At 55.2% G+C, this 22,063-nt stretch overlaps 1 protein-coding gene across 2 annotated transcripts in view; it reads left to right on the forward strand.

Moving 5' to 3' along the window:
• The first annotated feature begins 6,572 nt into the window (after window positions 1-6,572).
• Window positions 6,573-22,063, forward strand: part of SLIT1 (slit guidance ligand 1) — a 58,829-nt gene continuing 43,338 nt past the window's right edge. The window contains exons 1-4 of one of the 2 annotated variants that reach the window (XM_015632466.2): window positions 6,573-6,891; window positions 18,929-19,000; window positions 19,288-19,359; window positions 20,004-20,075. In XM_015632466.2, the coding sequence (XP_015487952.1) occupies window positions 6,689-6,891; window positions 18,929-19,000; window positions 19,288-19,359; window positions 20,004-20,075 (419 nt within the window). In that variant the 5' untranslated portion in view covers window positions 6,573-6,688. Of the gene's footprint in view, window positions 6,892-18,640; window positions 18,781-18,928; window positions 19,001-19,287; window positions 19,360-20,003; window positions 20,076-22,063 lie in introns of those variants that run through there. The other variant, XM_033515822.1, reaches the window with a different exon arrangement.

Here is a 22,063-nt window from a genome sequence, read left to right on the forward strand (position 1 = left end):
CTCTGCTGAGTCACAGCTGGAGTAATTTCTGTGGCCCCCTCCCAATTCCTCCTCTCCCAATCTAAACCAGCCTCCCTGCCTTGCTGCTGAGGAAGATTTACAAATCCACCACCCAGCCCTCCCATGCAGTGATATTAAGATCGTCTCCTTTTCTACTGGAGAGAATTTTGTTCCACTTGATCCTCTGTTTTTGGCTGAAGCTCCTGTGCCCATGGGAATTGTGATGAATAGAGGTGCCATCCTGCTTTGGCCATCATGGCTGCATGTAACTTGATGTGTGCACAGGTCTGTGATACGGGGGTGTCTGTGTTGACCCATAGTTGTTTTAGAGTTTGTTTCTTCCAACCTTTTTGCTTATAAAGCTTGAACCTTGCTTTCCTATGGAGCAGGATCACGGCAACCTCTTGCATAAAAGCCTCTGGCTCCACTGTACCTCTCCCAGGCCGTTCTGCAGCGGCAGCACAAGAGGGGGCTGGCAGCACACGCTGCAGGACGGGACCCCCTGCCCGCCCCGCAGCCCTGGGGGCCCCGCGCCAGATGTGCTGGGGGCAGGCTTGGAGACGCCTGGTTCTTCCTCCCTGGCTACATCTGGCAGATGGAGGAGGTGGGAATCTGGGACTATAAATGAAGTGAACAAAACCAAAGAGCACTGGGGAAGAATGTCCTCAAAATCAAAAATCAGCTCTGCAACTAGCCCCTAGCATGGTCCTCCAGCTCTAAGGAGAGTCCTGGCCTGCATCCAGGGCCAAGCAGAGCTGTCAAAAGGCAAGCTGAACCCTTTCCCTCTCTTTTTCAAGTTATTTTTGGCTACTGGCATCCTCTTGCCATTCTTCAGAGCCAGACTCTGGTAGCTAGTCCTTCAGGCTCATGCCTGCAGAACCTGCAGCCTGAAGGTTTGTCTTCTACAGTGTGGAAATTTGGGTGATGGAGGCTGAGTGGAGAATGGAAGGGGTTCCCTTGTCCCACATTGAGCACAATCTGACTTTGTTTCATTCTGTAGTAGCTTGTGACTCTGTAAGAGCTGGGGAAGGAGGAGCAAGGACACAGAGACACATGCTCACAACTTTGGGACTGACAAGGCACAGAAAGGCCATCTGCAGCTGTGGAAGCACAATGAGCCCAAGCGGGCATGCAGCTTATTGATTGCACCCCAGCATGGGACCAGCTGCCAGCCAGCCAGAAATATGGAGCAGAGGCATGCTCATCTGCACCCAGGGCATCTTCATCAACAAAACCAGCACAGAGCTTCTGCCTCCCTCATCCATCAAGCTGAGACACTCCTTATTTCTCAGGTTAGATGTTTTCCCAGTCCAGGGATGTCAGTACAATGGGGCTGAAAGGGCTCGGTGGGAACAAGCCCTGTTCCTCTAACAACAGAGCACTGTCTCTGCTTACCCCTTCGCCAAGGTCATCAGCTGAATCCTGAAAACCCACCTGCTCTTTCTGGGAGGCAAGGTTTTATGACAGAGGAGCTACAGTTTATGGCACCATGGAGAAATATGTTGGATGTGCTTGGCAACAGCAAATGGAAAGTTAGTCTATTAAACAGTAAATTATCCCTCCAATGCATCTTCATTGAGGAGGGTTAATGAGTGGCTGCAGGCAGAGTGAGTGGGAAGGAGTGTGTGTGTATGCACAGTGCGGATGTGGAACAATTGCTACATCTGGGGACCCTGGAGCCCCGATCCAACAATAGCATTTCCATGTGCAAGGCGCTTCACAGACACCTCCTCGCGTGTGGTTTATTCAAACCAGCTTGCACTGCACCGCAGAGCTCCCAAGTGGCTGGTGTGTCCAGTCGTGCTGGGAACAGCATCTTCATCTGCATCTGGGCTGCTTGGTGCAAATGTTTTCCTTGTGGGCTAGAGCTGGTTTTGGGATCCTTTGGATCACCCCTCTGTTCAGCCATGCCACAAGCAGGGATGCAGAGCCTTGCAGACTGTCCCCCTCCTGCTGTTCCACAATTGTTCAAGGCAGTGAGACAGACTGGGTTCCCCCTACCTGGCTGGTCCCTGTTGTGTTAGGCTGGGGCTGAATCTGCCTGCCTGGGAGTCTTGGCATCTCCTGCATCATCTCAGAGCAGTGACAGGATGCTGTTCCTTTCACTTGGTCCCAATGATGAAAGTTGACAGGCATTAGAGCTGCCTGGCTCTTGCAGTCAGTGGGGCCACCTTTGCAGAGCAATGCAGGTTTGCAAGACAGTGCTGGTCACATTCACAGGGTGATGCTCTTGCTGTTTGTGAGGGAGACATAGGAAGGAGCACATCCCAGCCCTGCCTGCTGCTGCTAACCAGGTGAGATTTACTGTGATCCCAGTACCCCCAGCTGCCCGCACCACTCTATAACAGACCCATCAAGGGCATTGTGCTACAGGAACCCAACAGGTACCCTAACAGGGCTGACATGCCGCCCGCTCCCTCACAATGCCTCGCTCTTCCAAGCCCTGTGTGTCTGGCAGTACAAAGGCAGCCTGGCCTCCCAGCATGAGCCAAACTGGCCAAGCATGACAGATGTGGCCCAGGACAGCTCAGCAGCCCACCCTGCACAAAACCTCTGGGGGATGCTAAGAAGCTGAAGGTTATGGCCTCTCTGCTCCCAACACATCTCCAGCTGGGTCTTATGGCCACTGCTCCCCAAACAGGTGCTGCCGGTGGAAGGAAGGGCTCAAAGCACAGCCCCAGTGCAAGGAGGACAGATGCTGCTGTTGGCAATGCTCCCCAGCAGGGAAGTTGGAGCAGGCACCACGCATGCCTGCTTGTGTTGGGTTTGCATGGCAAGGCTTTGGTAGTAGGGGGACTTCTGCGAGAAGCTGCTGGAAGCTTTCTCTATGTCCAATGGAGCCAGTGCCAGTCAGCTTCAAGATGGATCAACCACTGGCCACAGCTGAGCCCATCAGCGATGGTGGTAGCAGCTCTGGGATGATGTATGTAAGAAAGGGAAAAGTTTCTGCACAACACCAGCAGCAGCTGTAGAGAAGAAAGAATATGTGAAAGGAACAATTCTGCAGACACAAAGGTCAGTGAAAGACGAGGGGGAGGGAGTGTTCCAGAGCAGAGGTTCTGCTGCAGCCTGTGGTGAAGCCCAGGATGTACCCCTGCAGCCCATGGAGGTCCACAGTGGAGATTCACCTGCAGCCTGTGAAGGACCCCACACCAGAGCCAGTGGATGCCCAAGGTAGGAATATGAGAAGTCCCTGTCCTGAGGAGGAAGAAACAGCAGACACAAAGTGTGATGAACTGACCACAGCTCTCATTCCCCATCCCCTGGTGTCACTGGAAGGAAGGAGGTATAGAAAACTGTGAGTGAAGCTGAGCCCAGGAAATGAGAGGGATGATGAAAGCTGTTTTTAAGATTAAATTTTATTTCTTATTATCCTACTCTGATCTGATGAGTAATAAATTTAACCAATTTCCCCAAGTCAAGTCTGTTTTGCTCATGTTAGTAATTGGTTCTCCCTCCCTGGCCTTACCTTGGCCTATGAGCTTTTCATTGTATTTTCTCTCCCCTGGCCAGCTGAGGAGAGGGACAGCTTTGGGGGGAGCCTGGTGTCCAGCCACAGCCAACCCAGCAGAAGCCTAATGCCTGTGTTTTAAACACTTCTGCTCTGCAGCAGTGCCTGATCCCACCCTGAGAAGGGCTGAGCACTGCTGTAGACAGATGATAGCCACAGCACTGCCTCAAAGCGTGGTACAAATAGGCCAGGGTGTGGTGCCGCCCCTCTGCATGCCCAAATCCAGGGTACAGCACACTGTCTTGAAGCCCAGGCATGCTGGAAGGTGCTATCATGGGACCCAGTGCCAGCCCAGCCCATGGGAGAGCTAACAGGGGCGAGCTGTGACATGTCCTGGGGGGGAGGAAATGCCAGGATGCTGCCCTGGGGGGCTTGGCCTAAAATTGGCAGCAATTTTTTGTTTGAAGCTTTGTAGCTGCTTCGCATCTCTTTGCACGACAGGTCTGGCGCGTACCCTGGAACCCTTCCCCGGATCTTCCCATGAAAACTCCTACAAAAAAAAAGCTTCTGCTTTATTTTAACCAAACCCAGAGCCCATCAGACAATCCAGATGGTCTCTCTCTCTATCAAGCAGTTTGGCCCAAATCCCGGTGGCAGACGGCAGGACCAGGCCTCCCCTGATAAAGAAGTTTGGGGTTTATTTTTCTCCCTGTTCCTCATCCATATTCAGAGGAACCCTGGGATTTTCCCAGGCAGCTGTTGCTCTCTGAGGCCCACCCCATCAGGGTGCCTGGGTGACTTGGGATCACCCAAATGCTCCAGGGGCTGAGGTGTGGGAGGAGGGTCTTGGAACACAGCCTGTTCCCCCACACCGCTGTCCTGGCTCACCCAGCCCTTGTGTTGGGAGCCCTGGAAGGGTGTTGCTTTTGCAGCTGGAGCAGATGCTGAGGGGCTGGCCACAGCTGGCAGCCCAGCTCAGTGGATGCACCGTGGTGCTGGGGCACCAGGACCGCAGCGTGGCAGGCGGAGGCAAAAAGCTCACAGAGAACAGCAGGAGCTGAGGCACCTACAGGAGAAAATGTGGATGTCAGGCTGAAATGGAGTTTTCAGCTTCCCAGTCCTGTACTCCCACTGGAACCAGGACAGGTGATGGTGGGCTCCAGGCTACTCCCTTTGCCAATTTACAGCCCCGTGTGACTGGGTGTTGCTGCAGCTGGACACAGAGATGGAGGGAGCTTGCTTTTTGTGCAGATCACAAGGATTTGCCTGAGGCAAGTGCTGCAAAAAAACAGAGGAGGAAACAAGATCCCTCGCTCCCTCCCGCCTTCCTGCCAGCACCAGAGGTTAAGGGCAGGTTAGGAAGACCCGGTTCTGCTCTGCCAGCCAAGGGGTGAAGGGGAGTTTGTGCGGGAGGGTGATCACAAGCATCACACTGATAGCAGCCTTTGGGAGACACCAAGCCGTTCTGAAACAACCTTCACCCCGCAAAATTCAGCCGAGGTCTACATTTCAGATCCCTTCAGGTGCTATTGCCACCAGGGTCTCCCTGGGAGCCCCAGGGCAGGCTGCAGGGCCACCTCTGCAGAAGCTATGCCAGCAAGGGGTCAGCTCCCAGAGTCCTGGGAAGCAGCTCATCTTCCTTGCTGTCAGGGCTGCTGGGTAGCAACGAGGAACAAACCCCTTTCATCCATCTCAGGCACAGCTTCCTCCTGGGACTGGGGCCAGAGGAAGGAGATGTCACGAAAATGCAGACAGATGATGGGAGCCGGCATTCGGGATGGAAAAGAGCTGTTGATCTGGGCCAAGCTGGTGCAACCCTGTATGTGTGAGGTGGCCCTCGCTGAAGCAGCACCCCAGGCAGACTCTTGCCCTGATTGCGGAGCTCCATGTGCAGAGGGCAGTGATTTAAGAGGCACTCCGGGCCCTGGGACCTGCCACCATCCCTGCAAATATCCACCATGACCTGTTGCACTGGGGTGTCCAGTGAGAGCTCACACACCACCCTCCCACTGTGGTGCAGCGCAACAGGCTCCCACCTCCCCTCCTTCTATGGATTTCCTCTCTGAGGAGAACATCTGTAGCAGTTGCTGCCAGGTGCTAAGGCTGTGCTGGGCACATCAAAATACCTGGTTTTTTTTAAGGACTCAGCAAGTGGAGCCATGGGGTTACAAGTGTTTCAAATGTCATTAACAAAATAGGTGACCAGCCCTCCTGGTTACACCCTCCTGCCTTGCATTTTCAAATCTCAGGGGAAAAAAATGGAAGGCAATAAAATGTTTGAATGCAATGCAACATTTGCATTTCTGAGATGTCAACTGTTTATGGCCAAACTTACAAGGTTTCTTTGCTTTACTTCCTTTTACATTGAAATAGGTGTATTTTGCCTTGTTCTTCCTTGTAGGTCAGCCAAAAAGGCATTTTGGTTACTTTATTTTTAAAGCTGTTCCTCTGGAATGAAAAAGAACATAGTTAATGCCATAGCCAGGACTTCACATTTTGTTGTTTGTGTGCGGGGCAAGGCACACAGCAGAGCTGCCACCCAAGTCCTCTGTGCACGCTGGGGTGCTGAGCTGCAGGGTTCCCACTCACGGCCGGGCACCATCCCGGCTGACCAGAGCCAGCCTGTCGTGGGGTCCCCGCGGGCTGCCAGCTCCCCGTGCCTCACCTGGACCCTGTGGATGATGGGATGGGGTTTCAGACTCCCTTAAGTACATCAGGAGATGAGAAAGCTTTTGGCACCCCCGAGGAGAGGTGGGAATGCTCTGCCTGCGGCCGCCTGGCTCGCAGGCTGTTTCTCCCCGGGGTGCCGCAGCATCTCCCGGAGAAGTCGGGTGCTCCGCGAACCCATCCCGCAGTCCGGGGTGGCGGGAGCGATCTGAAGCCCACCTTCCTGCACGGTCGGGGCGGTGCAGAGCCCCGACGGCTCCGGCGGCCGGGGTGCCGAAGCCCAGCCGGGCCGGGACCGCTTCTCCCTCCGGGGCCGCCGGTACCGGGGGCTCGGGGAGGGGCGCGGGCGGTGGCAGGGGGGGCCCGTCGGGGCGGGCAGGGCGGGAGGGAGGAGCCAGCTCGGGGGCTGAGCCTGGGCTGCGGGATGGGGCGGCAGTGAGGGTGGGCGGGTGTGCGCCGACGGGGCTTTCGCCCCGCAGCCGAGCCGCGCCGCGTCGAGCCCAGCCCCGCTTCGCTCCGCTCCCCGGTGATGCTCAGCGGCCGCACCGCCTGACCCCACTGCCCGCTGCAATGGCGGCCCCGACCCCCGGGCGGCCGACGGGGGTCCCGGCGGGGCTGCGGGCCGCCGCCTGGCTGCTGGCGTGCGCCGCGCTGTGCCGGGGCCGCGCCGCCGCCTGCCCGCCGCTGTGCGCCTGCAGCGGCACCACGGTGGACTGCCACGGCTCGGCCCTGCGCGCCGTGCCCCGGAGCATCCCCCGCGGCACCGAGCGCCTGTGAGTACCGCCGGGCTTTGTCCGCCGCCGCTGGGCGTGCGGCGACGGGGGTGCGGGAGCCCGGCGGGGAGCCGGGGCCGGGGGCTTGTCCGAGGGTGTGTGTCCAAAAACGCGTGGGGAGCGAGTGCCCCGCGGGGCAGCGGGGGCGAGAAACCCGTGGGGCGTGCGGAACGCGCTCAGGAGCCTGTCAGGAGTGTGTGCGGGAGCCCGTCCGGGGATGCTGGAGGAGGCTGTCCGTGGCGGGGGTGTGTGTGCGAGTGCCCGCCGCGTCCGTCAAGGGCAGTACGTGTACAAACGCCCCTGGGGCCACGGTCGGGCGCCCAAAAGGTGCGTGTGCAAGAACCCCGTGGGATGGGTGATGTGCGGTGTCCCGCTACGCCCGGGGGTTGTGTTGTCTGTAAATTCCCGTCCAGGGGATACGTGTACAGGGGCCTGTTAGGTGAGTTTAAATGCATCATCCCCTTCCTGAGGGGGGTGCAGTAGTCCTTCGAGGTGGAGAGCGGGGTGTGTGTGTAACCCTTTCTCTGTGTGAGAGTCGTGCAAGGGGTCCGGCATGTGCGGGAATTCGCATGTGCTAGTCTTTGTGCAAGTATGTGGAGCGGGTTTGGGATTAGAGCAGAGCCCGAGGGAGTGGGCTGCTCCGGGGCGGCGTTTGGGCTGTGCGTGTGGGTCCGCGAGGTGTGTGGCCACCCCTCCAGTGACTTGTCACAGGGCAGCTACACAGCCACAGGGGTTCTCTGAGGGCTCCTGTCACCCCAAGCCCCTACCTGTGCTGAGCACCCCTTTGTCCCTAGGGAGCTCTCCTGGGAGTGCTGCACATCGTGTTAGGATGAGCTCCCATTGCCCCAGCTCTTCTTGAGACTCCCCCACGGTGTGACCAGCCTTCAGCCGTGCAGATCACCCATCCCCTCCAGTCCCCTGTGCCTGCACCTCACTGCTCATCACGTCCCTACCCACGTCCTCAGGGGTGCTGGGAAGAGTCCCTGTCTCTGTTAGCTGGGCCCCTATAAGGAAGGCTTTTCTCTCACAGTCACGGTCCAGCTGGCTGTGTGCAGCCCGTGTTACCTGCTCAGCTCCCCCAGCAGGAGCGGGGCCTCTGCTGCTGTGCCTGGCTGGGCAGGTTTGCCTGCCTGGGCTTTTGTGGCTGCAGAGGGCCCCCACCCAGGGAGAGCAGCGTGAGCTGAATGTGTCCAACCTGCTGCTGGCAGCAGGTTCCTGGCACGCAGGAACCCAGTCCCGGCAGGAGAGCAGGGCTGTCCCTAGCCTGTCCCCTCGGTAGCAGCAGGTGCCCCATCCCAGTAGCTGCAGTAGAGCACAGTGGCACAATAGGTGTCTGGTCCTGGGGCCAGGCTGCTCTCACATCCCCTTTGCAGTGCAGGGAAGTGTTGAGCTGCTGTGTCCTTGGGCAGCAGAGCTGCAGGATATGTTCTAGGATAGCCACACACGGTGCTCCTGTCCCTGTGCTGTGCTGCTTGCAGCTCCTGGAGTGTGAGTGTGCCCTTTGCCTGCAGAGACCCCGCAGGCGAGGACTGCATGCGTGGACTGCAGACAGCCTGGCAGCTGCCAGGGCTGCACCCAGCATGCAGCATCAAGAGCTCTGCAGGATACCACTTTAGAGGAGTTTTCTTTTCTCCCACCATAATTATCCTCATACAAATGATTATTATCCAGTGTGGCAACTAGGCTGCTGTGAGCTGCCATCCCATAGACAAAGTGTATGAGGTCTGAGACAGGATTCCCCTTTCCACTGTGCCCAGGGCAGGGGGAAGGTTTATGCATAGGCTACACTAACCTTTTCTGCCTCTTGGAGAGCTTAATGGGGTCCTTGGCATCAGTTCTCCATGCACCTGGGTGCAGGGTCCTGGGGGTGTTGGCATCGAGTTCCCGCCTCTGCCCGCCAGGCAGGTGCTCAGCACGGCTCAAATTAAGCAGTGCTGGAGTGAGCTAATGGAGGATTCCCTTTTCGGGTGTCTCACTGCTGTTCTGGCAGGGCATCTCTCCCACTCTGGTGATGGGTCGTGCTTGCTGCCTCCCGTTCTGCCTCCACTGACCTGGTCCTCCATGTCTGTTGCCATTCAGCAGCATTGGGTTTTCTGGATTTTAATGCAGCTGGCAATGCCGGATCTTCTGTCTGGACTGAGCTAGACATGTTTGCTCTCTCGTGGGTGTTGTCTGCTGGATAACTACTTCCTGCTGTTTTGCACACCCGTGCAGGTGCTTGAGGGTGTCTGTGCAGAGCAGGTCTATCTCCTAGCAGTGAGATCCTGCTGTAACAGCTCGTAAGTGAGTTTCAATTCCCTGTAAGCAGGCTGCAACATGGCAGTCTCCAACTTCTCAGTGTTCGATGGAGCAAGGTCATCAGGCAGCCACAGGGGAGTCTGCAGCACGGTCTGTGCTCGGGACATCCTCGCTCCAGGGGTCAGCTCTCTGTGGGAAGTCATCAACCTCTTACCCGTGCCCACCACTGTGTGCCACTTTTCCCAAGCCCTGAGATGCCCAGTATGAGCAATGCCAGCCTCACCATGCATCCCAACAGTGCCAGTGAGCAGTGGTGTGTCCCTGCTGATGAATTTCTTGCCTGTTGCATGCCAGTGTGATTTTTGGAGCCTCCAGGCTTTCTCCAGCCTCTGGCTTGGCTGAGCCCCATGGTGGCATGGGTGAAGCCCCTGGACAGGGCAGCACTGCTGCTGCAGCCATGCCTGCTGCATTGCCATTGTGGGGACTTAGTCGAGGTATTTGTTCCATTGCTTTTGAAATACACCCTTTTCCTTTGAACAGCAGGGAATTACTTGCCTTGCAGAGTCACTGCAACTTTGGAGAATCATGAGCTGGGGAAAAATTGTCTTGTCTTCAGCTTCAGTTTGCTCTGTGATATCTTCCTGGTGGGTGCTGTGCTGTTGGTAGAGAGTGAGGGCTGCAGATGTGTTTAGGATGGACCACGAGTAATGGCTGCAGGACCCCTCTCCCCTTGTGCCAGGGCACAGCATATTGCTGGTCCCTAAGTACTTTTTAGTCTGCAACCCAACATAAATGGGGGTTATGCACCTGCCCTCTGACTGGATTTGGGCTGAGCAAGGTGGGAAGCAGCAAAGTCTCTGGGCACTGTGTTCCTGCCTACACCTCTGACAAGCACAGCAGAGGCCTGAAGGCTTTGTAGGCAGGATGGGGTGATAATCCTCCAGCACTACGGTGTTACCTGCTTCCAGGACTCCCTCAGGCCTCAGCCACCAGAGAAGAGTTGTGGGAGAAGGTCACGCTTCCCTTCCCTATTTGCTTGCTTTTCTTTCTTTCTTCCTTTGAAAGTGTCTCTGAAGAGCAGACTGCCCTGTTGAGGACATGCACAGCTCTCCCCATGTCAACAGCATCAGTGCAAATTTGCCATTGTTAAATGGCAGCTTCCAGCCTAGCTCTTTGCTTGCATGGTATGAATTGACTGTGATGGCATTGCACTCTCTCCTGCTATTGAATTTTTCAGCTGACAGCTGATAATTGCCCCACTTGCCCCTTTTGCCTCCTCTCTGATGAGCTGGACATCCCCCATTTCACTGTGGGCTGTACTGTGTCCCTTCCCCTGTGTCTTCTGCTGTGGAAGGCAGCAGAGCTTGTTGGGGGGGTCCCCATCACTGCACCCCTCTTGGCTCTGGTTTTTCCTTTCCAGGGTCCCTGGCCTCAGCATTTAATGGGGCTTCTGTTTGCCTTGTTGCCAAACTTAGGGGTTTACCCGTGCTGAAATGGGCCCCATGCAGTCTGTAGCCAGCCTGCCATCCCTCTGTGTACATTGGTGGAGGGAAGGGATGCTGAGCTACAGCCTTCGGGTGTGGGAGCACCATGCCAGGCTGACTGCACCTGAAGCACTCTTGCATGTTGACCAACCATCCCCTGCCAAAATTCCAGCAGCAAGCTCTTGTTCAGAGCATGCTTAATCCGTTCACCTGCATCTACCTCTCACCAGTTAATCAAAATGACTTGCAGCAGCCGGGCTGGTGTATCACAGCAGCACTCCTGCATTCCACACCAGTTGTTGGGCTGCTTCTCCTTTCAGGGGCTTCAGGCAATGCTTGTTCCTAGCAAGCACCTTGAGAAAGTCAACCTCTCCCTTCCCTGAAGTGCCCAGGCAAGTTCTCAGCGAGCAGTCTGGTTGCAGAGGGTCTGCACAGGCTCTGCAGAGCTCTGGAGCAGGATGGAGGACCTTTGTCCAGCCAGGGCAGTGCTTGGCTGGCCCTGCAGCCCTCAGCTCTCAGGAGAGCCAGTGCTGGGCACTGGGAGGATGCAGGCTTGCTTGGGAAGGTAGCCTGACCCAGCCCACTGCAGTGGCTTCCTTGGGAGCCTTCCTGGACAGAGGAAATTTGCAATTCTATTCCAGTTTCTCCCTTCAGCTACGTCCAAGGCAGATGCTGTCTATATATTGCCATGGTAACGCTGCGTTCTCACTCTCTATGGAATTGCATGCTGGAAAAATATTAGTTTAAAAAACTATGTCGTGTTTGTATTGACTGAAGTGGAGGCTGATAGTGGAGGATCTATTGTCCCCTGGTTGGGAAAAGTCACCAGTAACAGGCAATAAAGCCAGGCAGATTGGCCTCTGGTGACCACTTCTCACCCCATACAGCAATTGCTTCCCTATAAACCCTTCCTTGGCTCTGTTTTATTGCATCCTTTAAAACAGATATTTTTGCCTTAAATGTGCTGCCACTTTGGTTCTCCAGAGTGATGCATTGTGCTAACAGCAATTCCTTGCTGCTGAGGTGGGAGCAAGGAAGGAGAATTGTTTCCAGCTTTAATTGTGGGTCTCTCACATGCATCTTCAAATGCTGTTGCTGCTGTCCCCAGAGCCTGCAGCCCCAGGGTGAGCTGGGCATGGTGGCCGCGGTGCCAGTGCAGGGCAGCACACACAGAAACAGTCCAGTTACAGAAACAGACTCCTAACAGGATGTGCGTTTGCTTGGTGCTTCATTCTCCCCTACTTAATTGTTCCCTATCAAAACTCTGGCTGGCAGAAGAGTGAGTCAGCTATAAAAGGCAAAGGATGCATGAGGGACCCCCATCGGGCAGCAGAACATGCAGCCTGGGGGAACAGAAGGGACTTGGGGTGGTGAGGGCAGGGAAAGGGTGTCCTGTCCAGGGAAAGGTGTACAAACCCATGACCTCCCACTGAAGAGGGGCTTTTCTTGTATCCTTGCTCTGATTTGCTCTCTGACAGACTGGTGGAGGAGAGTACTGGAGCAGGACATTCATGTGGGCAACCAAGGGATCCTCTCTTTGTCTTGCTTCTGAGTCCTTCATGGTTCCCTGCCCACTCCTAGTGGCTAGTGATGCCTAGTGCTGTGGACACATCCTCTTGCTCTTCATTGCTACAGAAATAACCTTCAATAAAACCTGAGAGGCAAGGAGATGTTTCTGTGCGTGTTTTGCTGAAAAGCAGTATAAACCACAGTTGTGCGTTAGCAACTGGCCTCATCCCAGGGGATGTCAGACCCAGATCACTGCTCCCTGGCAGGCTTCCAGTGTGAGTAGCTCCAAGGCCAGCTCCAGCAGCTGGCCCGTCCCCACTCGAGGGATAGCCAGGGATGGCAGTAGTAGGAGTGGTGAGGAGCAGAGTTTTTCCTGCTGTATAGCATCAGGATGCTAATTAGCAATGTGAGCAGTAAGGATAGCCGGGTCCTTGGGGTTGTGCCACTGCTGGAAGTGAGAAGGAAATGAGGTGGGATGAGGGGACCTCTCCATGGTGTTGGTGTGGGGTTGGCCCAGGGCTGTCCCCTCAGGAATCATCTCAGACCTCCCTGCTATATTGGGGCTCTGAGGCTGTGCTGACTGTCTGCTTCCCCAGCATGCATTTTGGATGCACTTGCTGCTCAAAATAGCAGAGGCAAGTGTCCTATGGGGGAGAGAGGCTGCGAGAGGAGGAAGATCAGAAAAAGGGAAGATTAATTTTTAAAGCAATGCAGCCAAGGAGCAGCCCTGGGCACCAAGAGTGAGAGAGATGCAAGCTCTTGGTCCTGAATATTTCTTGGCTGGAGGAAGCCCTACATCCCAAATGGGATGCTCCAGGAGATCCATCTGGTCTGAGATTGAGTAGGCACCTATAACTGTGTGGTTCAGGTGCACTTGTCCTCTCATCCCTGGTGTGAGCAGCTGCAGGAGGGATAAGCCAAAGAGGTTTTGCTGGGGGAGATGCAAAGTGGAGCTCAATCTGATGAGCGGCAGGATGAAGCCTGAGGGCTGGGCAGCCTCCCCTGCCCTGGGAAGCAGAGGAGCTGCAGAGCAGCTCCTCACTAGGCTATTCAGCACAGCATAAAAAGCCAAATTTTGTGGGTGTCCAGGAAAATCTGTTCTCTTGGCTGAGTCTCAGTTTCCACATTTGTGAAACAGAAATGCCCTGCTGCCTTTTCTCTCTCCTGCCAGGGTTCAGGGAGGTTATTTATTTATTTTTAACCTGAAGGTGGTACACCACAATGCTGTGTGAGTGTAAAGCGTTCCCTGACTGCGAGCAGCTAATGGCTGTGGCATGAAAACCCCAGAGAGAAGTTAGGAGAACAGAAAGCCTTCCGGATCCTCACTGTTACTTGCATGATGGATGCTGTTTGTAATGCTTAAAGATCTGTCGTGATGCTAACCTGTTCTAGTGCCTTGTAAAAGCCTACAGAGCCTCCGGTGCTCTGGGGGCCATCGCTGTGCTTGGGGCTGGGCTCCCCTTTGGTAAGGGCAGTGATTCTGAGATGAGCCCAAACAGCACCCAGCTGCTCTCGGCTCTGCTTGTTGGGCCCCTGCTGGTAGGGGTGGTGCTGGCCAGGCGTTCACCCTGTGAGTGACACCCCTAAAGGACTTCCATGAAGCCCTGGGGCACCTTTGCTCTTCTGGAGGGGTCTGGCCAGAACATGGGATAGAAAAGGAGAAGGTGCTGAGCCCCTTGTGCAGCTGTGTCAGCCCAGGATGTGTGTGATCAGTGTCTGCTCCGTGAGCAGTGTGCAGCAACACCCTGAATTCCCTGGTGGGGTGGGATGGAGTTAGCACCCAGCCATGGCCATGTGGGCTATAGAGAGCCGGTAAATGTCGTGCTGGTGCTGGAGGGGACCAGCTCTCCCAAGGCTGGGATGGGTCTCTGCCCCACATTGCCTTGTTTGAGCAGCTCAGCGAGCCTGTGCTGGGGCTAAGTTACATTCAAGCAGCCGGGTGAAATCTTGAGAAGACTTGAAAAATGCAATAAAAGTGTAGCATGAAAGGTTGCAGCTGCTCTGTCCCCCAGTGCTGAGCTCAGGGGTCAGTCTGGAGTCTAAACCTCATCCGTGTTTCCATTAGCAGCCGTGTGATGGGACACGAGCTGCTTACAGCAGTTGCAGATGCCACCAGGCTGGGAGAGATGCAGGAGGGCTGGAGAATGGGCTGGGATTTCAGAGTGGGCTTGGTGAATGGGAGGAATGAGCTGACAGAAAGGAAGCTGTTGCCTGGGGACTCGAGGAAAGTGTTTGGTGGGAGGGAGTCACCAACGGCTCAGATGTGGAATGGGAGCACAAACAGAGCGGGTCCTGCCCCTGCAAGTCAGAGAGGCCCTGAGAGAGAGCTGTGCCCTTGGGGCTGGGGATTCCTGCGGGGAAGTGGGCTGGGAAAGAGGCCTGCACGGGCAAGGGAGCAGCCAGATCTCTGCACCATGGTGGCCTGGGCAGGCAGAGATGGGGTTCATCCACTGTGGGAGGGGTTCAGGTCAGAGTTTAATGGTCCTGGAGGCAGGGGCACAGGGTAGTGTCAGTCCCTGTCCTTGAAGGAGCAGCGTGTGCGTCTGCCTGGATTGATGGAGGGTGGCAGAGCTACTGCTCTAGGGTGCGTGACCTTCCAGCCTTCATTTCTCTACTTCCCTGATTATTATCTGGCATGGCCAGCTCCAGCTGGGGTCAGGGCTCTGGGATGAGGGCTATGGGGCTGCTGGGAGGGGAGCCATGCCCTTGGGGGCTGGCACTCTGGGGCACGGGCAGGAACAGCAGAGCAATGAAGACTGTCAAGGGAGGGACACATCTCATGGGCAACACACATACCAACCCCACCGGGCACCAGGGCATGCCCTTGCAGCAGGCACCACAGGAGCACTGATCCTTCTCCACCAGCCCCTGCAGTCGCTGCCCAGAGCTGTGGGCACCTGCTCTGTGCTGGCCCTGATGGGCCAGGGCACATTTTGCCAATGGTGGGTGCAAATACAGGAATTCATCTCACAGACTTTTCCTCTGCATTCTTAAAAGCGGGATTCCAGGGAGCAGAGCAGTTAGGATTCCTGCCTCAGCAGGAGAGCTGAGCTGAGCCACAAGGACAGGAGTCACATGTGTGCTGAATAGCTGATGCTTTGCAAAAGAGTAGGGATAGGAGCTGTCTGCTCCTTCCCGCTCCTGATAAATCAGTGCCCAGGGAAATATCATTCATGTTGGCTGTATTTAATAAATTAACTCTCAGCATTTGTGCTCTCTGAGGTTGTTACTGAGTTAGTGTAGCTCCAAACCCTGCAAAGGGAAAAGACACATCAGACCCCCTGGGAATGGATAAGCCATCCAAAGCTAGAAACCAAATATAAACCCAGACTATGCAAATCCAGTCTAACGAACCCTGCTGCAGCACAGACATCCCATCTGGGAGTGGGATGATCCACAAGCAGTGTAGCAAAGGGACTGATTGTTTTAATGACTTTCTTCTTCCCAGGGAGAAATGGGAGGGGGGTTTCTGAAACTTGAGGGTTGCAAATGAAAATTTGCCACCTCTCCATCAGCAGTGTGAGATTTGGGGTACTGGGGGGGGGGGGGGCAGAGGAAGGCAGCCTGAATGAATCTGAGGATGCTTTCTACTGTTAAATCTTTTGAATTAGCAAGGAAAGAGTACACCCTGTGTTTCTGCTTTCAAGTCACAGTCCAGAAATACAACCAATCTGCTGGGCAGTTCCCCAGACACATCAGTCCTTATTGAAGCTCTGCTGTGTGGAGCAGGGCAGAGCGTTTTGCTTCACTAGGAAAGGGCATGGAGGCAGTGGGTGAGCAGCTGAGCAGCAGGAATCCAGCTTTCTGGGCTCTGCAGACTGTAATTTATCTCCATGAGGAACTGAAGGGGGTTCAGAGGGGAAAAAATGTCACGAAGTTAAATGGCAGTGTTGCCTCGGCATCTTTACAAATAAGCTTTACCTGCTGTTCGTTCCCATCTTGGTTGCAAAGGCCATCATTTACCTGAACAAAGGCTTGGAAGGATGCTGGGAGCAGTTGTCAGGGAGCACACAGAGCCAGTCCCTGAGGGAGAGGATTGTCAAGGGGCCTGAGAAACAGCCCCACTTGGGGATTGCCACCAGCCCCACTGCTGAAGTTCCCCGAGGATGCTCAGCAAGCATGCAGGGAGCAGAGGCTGGGGTGGGCTGCGTGGGCAGCAGACCCCAGGGTAGCTGGTTCTGCCAGTGCCTTCTGCTGCTACAGTCTTTGGGCTATGCTGTCCCAGCAGATGCCTTGGAGAGAGGGCAGAGCCTGATTTTGGCATGTGCAGGGACTGGCCATGTCTAATCCATGGCTTCCATGGCTCTGGTGTTTCTACATGTCACCATGGTGCTTTGCCTGTGCTCTGCCTCTGGCTAAGGCTCTGGGATGCTGGTGTTCTGAGAACGGCACCCACCTGGGGCTTTGCAGGTGGAAGTCCTGGCTTTCAGGTCGGGCAGTTCTAAATCAAGCCTCTCTGCTCCATCCCTCTGCAGTACTGGAGATGACTCAACTTCCAGTAACGCACTGTACTGGAATTGTACTCTGGCTACACAGCCAGAGTAATGCTGGGTTATGTTTAAAGGAAGGTGACATGGGAGTCCTGTTGGGAATCCTCCCTCACCAGGAGCTCGAATGGGTGCCATTGCCTCCAGCTTCATCTCCAGCGTGCCCCTGGGGATCTTCCAGGCAATCTTCTTTACCAAGGAGCCTTTAGGACATTTGGAGAAAAACGCTCCTGAAGCTGTGATTTCTCCCTTCTCTTAGGCGACTCCAGGGCTGTGGTCCATCAGGAACTGCACATACCAAACGACCCCCTTTGTGCTGACAAATGTCCCTAGAACGCGTGACACACCGCAGAGCTTCGTGCCTGGGATTTACAGCCTGAGTGACCATTTTTCTCCCACTGAGGGGGTCAGGTCCTTCTGATTTGGGGGCTCATCCCCGGCAGCCTGCTGGGCTCTTTGCCCGCTGGTCATACTGGAAGCCGCGGGAGTCGTGGGGCTGCAGAGCCCAAGTGTGGGTTTCAGTTTAATCACCGGGGCTGAGGAACCTCTATTCATTCCCGCTTGCATTCATCTGTGTCCTAGTAACGCTGCTCTCCCTACCTCCTTCCCAACACAAGCGCACACGGCTGGATAATGGCAGGAGCCCGGCAATCGCGGAGCTGAATAGCGCCGTAATTAGGGGGCTATAATGGCGAGCTGGAACTCATTAGCCATTATCAGCCGTTTGAGCAGGACAATGGCAGCACCCCGGGGTGCGCGGCTGCCGTGCCTGCACCCGGTGGCCCTACACGCTGCTCGGCGGCCCCGGGGCCAGCCCGCTGCTGACCTCGGCCCCTCGCACGGCTGCAGAACCCGCTCTGGATGGGGATGATGCACTGTGTATTCAGCCAGTCGTGTGACGTGAGGCATTGCTGCTCCCTGGCCCCGCTGTCAGGGCTCAGGAAGTTACAGACCCCTCCGTGATGCTGCCCGAGCGCCCCAACCTGCTCTGTGGAGCCACTCTGCTGTCTCTTTCCTTCCCTGGCTCCAGCAGCTCATCCTTCACTTGACCGACTTCTCCTCCTGTAATTTATATTTCCCTCTTGATTTCTGCGTTTGAGTTCAGTGCAGGCAGTGGGTCTCCAGCACGGGAGCCCTCCCTGGGCCCTGCCTTCGTGCAGGCATCCCCCATCCCCAGCACATGCCGTGGGCAGGCTGGCCTTATGGCAAGAAGCAAACGCTGCCATGCTTTGTGATGCCAAGCAGGGAGACTGTCTCCTGCAAGAGGGGGCTGCACAGAGATCCCCAGCTCTGCAGCCTGTGGGTCCCAGGGCTGATGGTCCTGCTTTTCCTACAGTAATCACATCCTGTAATGCGGAAAGGCACTGTGAAACTGAATGCGAGGTGCAAATCTCTGCATCTTCTGGCTTGATGTATTTTAGAGCAGGATAATCCTAGCAGGAGTGTTCTGGAGAGCAAGGCTGAGGAGAGCTGGGGAAGATGTAGCCAGCTGGCTGGGAGCAGAGGCCCTGCCACGTGTGTGTGCAGCAGTGGGACACATGCTGTCCTGCTGCTCAGCAGAGCCTGGGCAGGACCGAGGCCATGGCGGGGTGTAGGTACCCCTAATTTCCACCAGCAGAATGAGCAAGGAGTGGCAGAATCTCCTTTCTGGCTGCATTGCCTGTCCTTGTGCTCCCCCAGGGCTTTTGAATGAGAGTGATGCCACAAAACAGCTTGACCTGTGCAAGCTTCTCTTGGCAGGTGAAACCTGAGTGTGGCTTATTCTCCAGGTAGAAGGTGAGAAATGGCTGTGCACTGAACCAACTGTGATGTAAGGATAGTGGCAGAAGCCATTATCATGTAAGTGTCACACATGTAAGTGACTTGCAGCTGGGTATTTGGAGGGATCCTGCTGTTCTGGGGACTTTTGTTTGTTTCTTGTTACCCCTGCCTTCTCTAAGCAGCTCTGTGTGTTTGGGATGACCCTACCAGGTGTTAGCTGCATTTGCAGAATGAGGTGCCGTTCATCCTACCTGGGCATCGGGAATGGGAACAGGGAGGAGCCGGACAGTCCCTGCCTCTTGTTGCCTTATGGTCCATGAAAAATGCCTGCTCACACGGCCACAGCCAGCCAGACTTCTGTGTGCCCAGCACTGCTGGTCACTGAGGATGAGGGTCCTCTCTGGAGCAAGGTGCCATTCCTGGTCAGGGGCTGCAGAATTGCACCAGCCCCTACTGTCCTTTGGGCCCTGCCTGTCGTTTTTGGGAGGTACTGGGGAGACCCAGTGCCTGACTACTTCCTGAGTGCTGGGTGCTAATTTCTTCCTCTTCTCTCCGCAGGGAGCTCAATGGCAACAACATAACACGAATCAACAAGAATGACTTTGCTGGGCTGAAGCAGCTCCGTGTCCTGTGAGTTCCTGATGAGGGTCCCGCTATCCCCACCTTGGTGGATATTGTGCTTGGTTTGTGGCCCCTCCTAGGGCTGCTGGAACTACTCAGCCTCGCTCTGTGGGCTTCAGCCAGCAGGGCTGGAGGATATTGTGTTGGGCTGAGTGTGTTGGATTTCCAGCTGGGACAGAGTGGGAAGAGTCTAGGTTGTGTTGAGGGGATAATGGGAGTGAGGTGCCCTGGGTGAAAAGAAGTAATGGGGGCACTGGGGACCACTTTTCCAGAAAGCTGACCCCTTCTCTTTGCAGGCAGCTGATGGAAAACCAGATCAGCATGGTGGAGCGTGGGGCGTTTGATGACATGAAGGAGCTTGAGCGGCTGTGAGTGTCTGGTCATGGAGGGAGGTTGGTAAGGGGCTGCTGGATTTGGTTGCAGAGAGCATTCTTTCCTTTTTTCCTTAAACCCTAATGTATTGGTGCTGCCTGACTTCAAACAGCTTCTCTTCTGCGTGGCAGTGGTATTTTACAGTTTGGGAAGCACATCTATTTCTGTTTCTATAGATCTTAGAGTCCTTTCTGATGCTTTTGAAGTGAGGAGCAGGTTAAACAGAAATGACTTTTGCTGCATCAGCCGTGTCCTGTGTGTTAGCAAGGGAGCTGTAAGTTCTGGTCCAGTACTCAGTAAAATAGCTCAGCAGTTTAAAAATCCCAAGCTGCTGGAGCAAATATGAGGAGCTGAGCGAGCAGCAGGTTAAGAGTGCAGTTAAGCAGCAGTCAGCAGTTAACAGCTTGGAGTCCTCTCTGCATGTAATTACAGCATTGTGAGGAGGTCCATTAGTGCCCCGTTGGTTGTCCCTGCCTGGGACTGTGCTGATGGGGGTGTCCTTGCCAGGTGGGATGCTCTGCTCCACTGGCCTCTCTGAGCCAGCCAAAGTACCCAGCTCTGCCTGATGCGTCCAGCTGGGCTGCAGATGGGGTCATTGCTTTGTTCCCCAAACCCTGACCCTTTCCTTCTTTCTCTGCAGACGGCTGAACCGCAACCAGCTGCACACCCTGCCCGAACTTCTCTTCCAGAACAACCAGGCGCTGTCACGGCTGTAAGTACCATCTGTGCCCACGGGGCTCCCCTGCCCAGCAGTGGTGTGGGCTCGCTTGGGGGGTTGCCATGGCGTTTGGAGGAGCACTGATGCCTTGGGAAGGTGCTGCTCCTGGGAAGATTGTGCTGGTGGTTACTGGTTTGTTGTCCCAATGAAGGCTTGGCACGTGGCAGGGGAATGCACCCTGTTTCTGTGTGACCCAAGCATGCAGCAAGGTGGGAAATGGGCTGTGACCTGCAGAAGAGCTGAGACTGGCAATGTTAAGGATGCCCTTGTAACACATGGGGACATGGGATGAGGTGCTGGCAGTCTGGGCTGGGTCTGGCATTGCAGAGTTGAGCTGTGCCTGCACAGTGTCAGGCTGAGGTGCTGTGAGCTCCTCAGCCTCCTCCATGGCTGTGGACCATGAGCTTTGGAGCAGGGTTCCCTTAGACACTAGCCCAGGTTCTCATGAAAGGAGGGTGAAAGAGGATGACCCTAAGGGGGTCACATTCTGCCCAGAGACCTCCATGGGGCAAAGAGAGCCCCACAACTCTGCTCAAGAGCTGCCTTTCTATAGGGGTCTGGAGAAGGAGGAGGAAGCCATGCCCAGGGTAGATCCAGCCCTTCATGCCTGCTGCCCCCTCCTCACATCGCTCTATCTATCCCCATCCCTGCCTGTCCCTCTGCACCTGCAGGAACAACTCCAGGGACTGTCTCTTGCTGTGCAAGCCCCAGCTCCACAGATCTCTCTGTTCCTTCTCCCTCTGTGCAGCAGCAGGCTGCATGGGGAGGGCTGCTGGGGTTTTGATAAATATTCTCTGTTCCATATTGGGTTTCCCTTGCCTGGGGCTGTTTTGCTCAGGCAATGGTGCTTTCAGCAGTGCCAGCATTGTTAAAACAAAGTGTTTACAGGCTCTCAGCTATGTCAGGCACCACATACATTGGGAAGGGTGCTGTGAGGAGAGGTTGCGTGCCAGACTGGGGCTGGGTGCTCTCCATCACTCAGAGAAGCAGCTTATACCCCGTGGATTGGGGTGGTAGTTGCCAGGACACAAGCTTTTTGCTTGCTGCATCTTGTATCTCCATTGATCAGCTGTGACATAAGGATGCCAAGTCCCTGCTGAGGCAAGGCAGGAATGGACAAAATAATTAAATGTGCTGAGACATTCCCAGGACAGGCGTGGCCATGCTGGGGCCAGGCAGCCCTTCTTGTGCAGTCAGGCTGTGGCTGAGCCGTTTTCTTCCAACAGTGCCGGGGAGTCAGTCCCAGGGTCCAGCCTGAAGCGTGTAATGAAGGGTTAAAACGCTGTGTGGGTTGCCAGCATGGGATGTGTGAAGTGGTGGACAGGTGCCAAAGATGGGCCTAGGTAATGGCAGCTGATAGCACAGGCGTTCAATTAATTATCAAATGGCATTTGTTGAGCTCAGCTGTGCTATATTGTGGCGCCAGCAAGGGCCCATCCTCCTCCAGCCGCCCATTGCATAACAGAAACATGGGCAGGAGAACAGCCTTACAGATATTCATGTTTCCTTTTTAGTCTTCTCTAGATTTTAACACCAGGCTCTTTCAACAAGCAAACCCTAACAATTCATTGTGGAGATGCAGAAGAGCAGCATGTGTGTCTCCTACACATACAGTGTGCCCCTACGCAGCCACCAGGCTCGTGTGGAGCCAGGACTATGCCACGGTGTGCGCGGGGCTGTACATACCACCGAGGGTTTAAGAGGGCTATGCAAGATGTTTCTTGCAACCATCTCATGTTCAGGTGCATTTCAGCCTCTTTGTCAGCCTGTTGTTTTACTGCTTACTGCAATGTGGGGGTTATTTCCAACCTTTTTCCTCCCACCCTGTCTTGAAGTTGTTTTCTGGCCATTTCTGCCACGGCAAACAGCCTGGATACCAGCACCTGGAGCTTTTCCTGTTCATTCTGGGGCTGTGTGCATGGGCTCAGATTTTGCAGCTCTTCAACTATAGCTGGTGCCATGTCTTGGGGAGCTTTGATGCA

The sequence above is a fragment of the Parus major genome, chromosome 6, assembly GCF_001522545.3.
Source record: "Parus major isolate Abel chromosome 6, Parus_major1.1, whole genome shotgun sequence".
Classification (NCBI taxonomy): Eukaryota; Metazoa; Chordata; class Aves; order Passeriformes; family Paridae; genus Parus; species Parus major.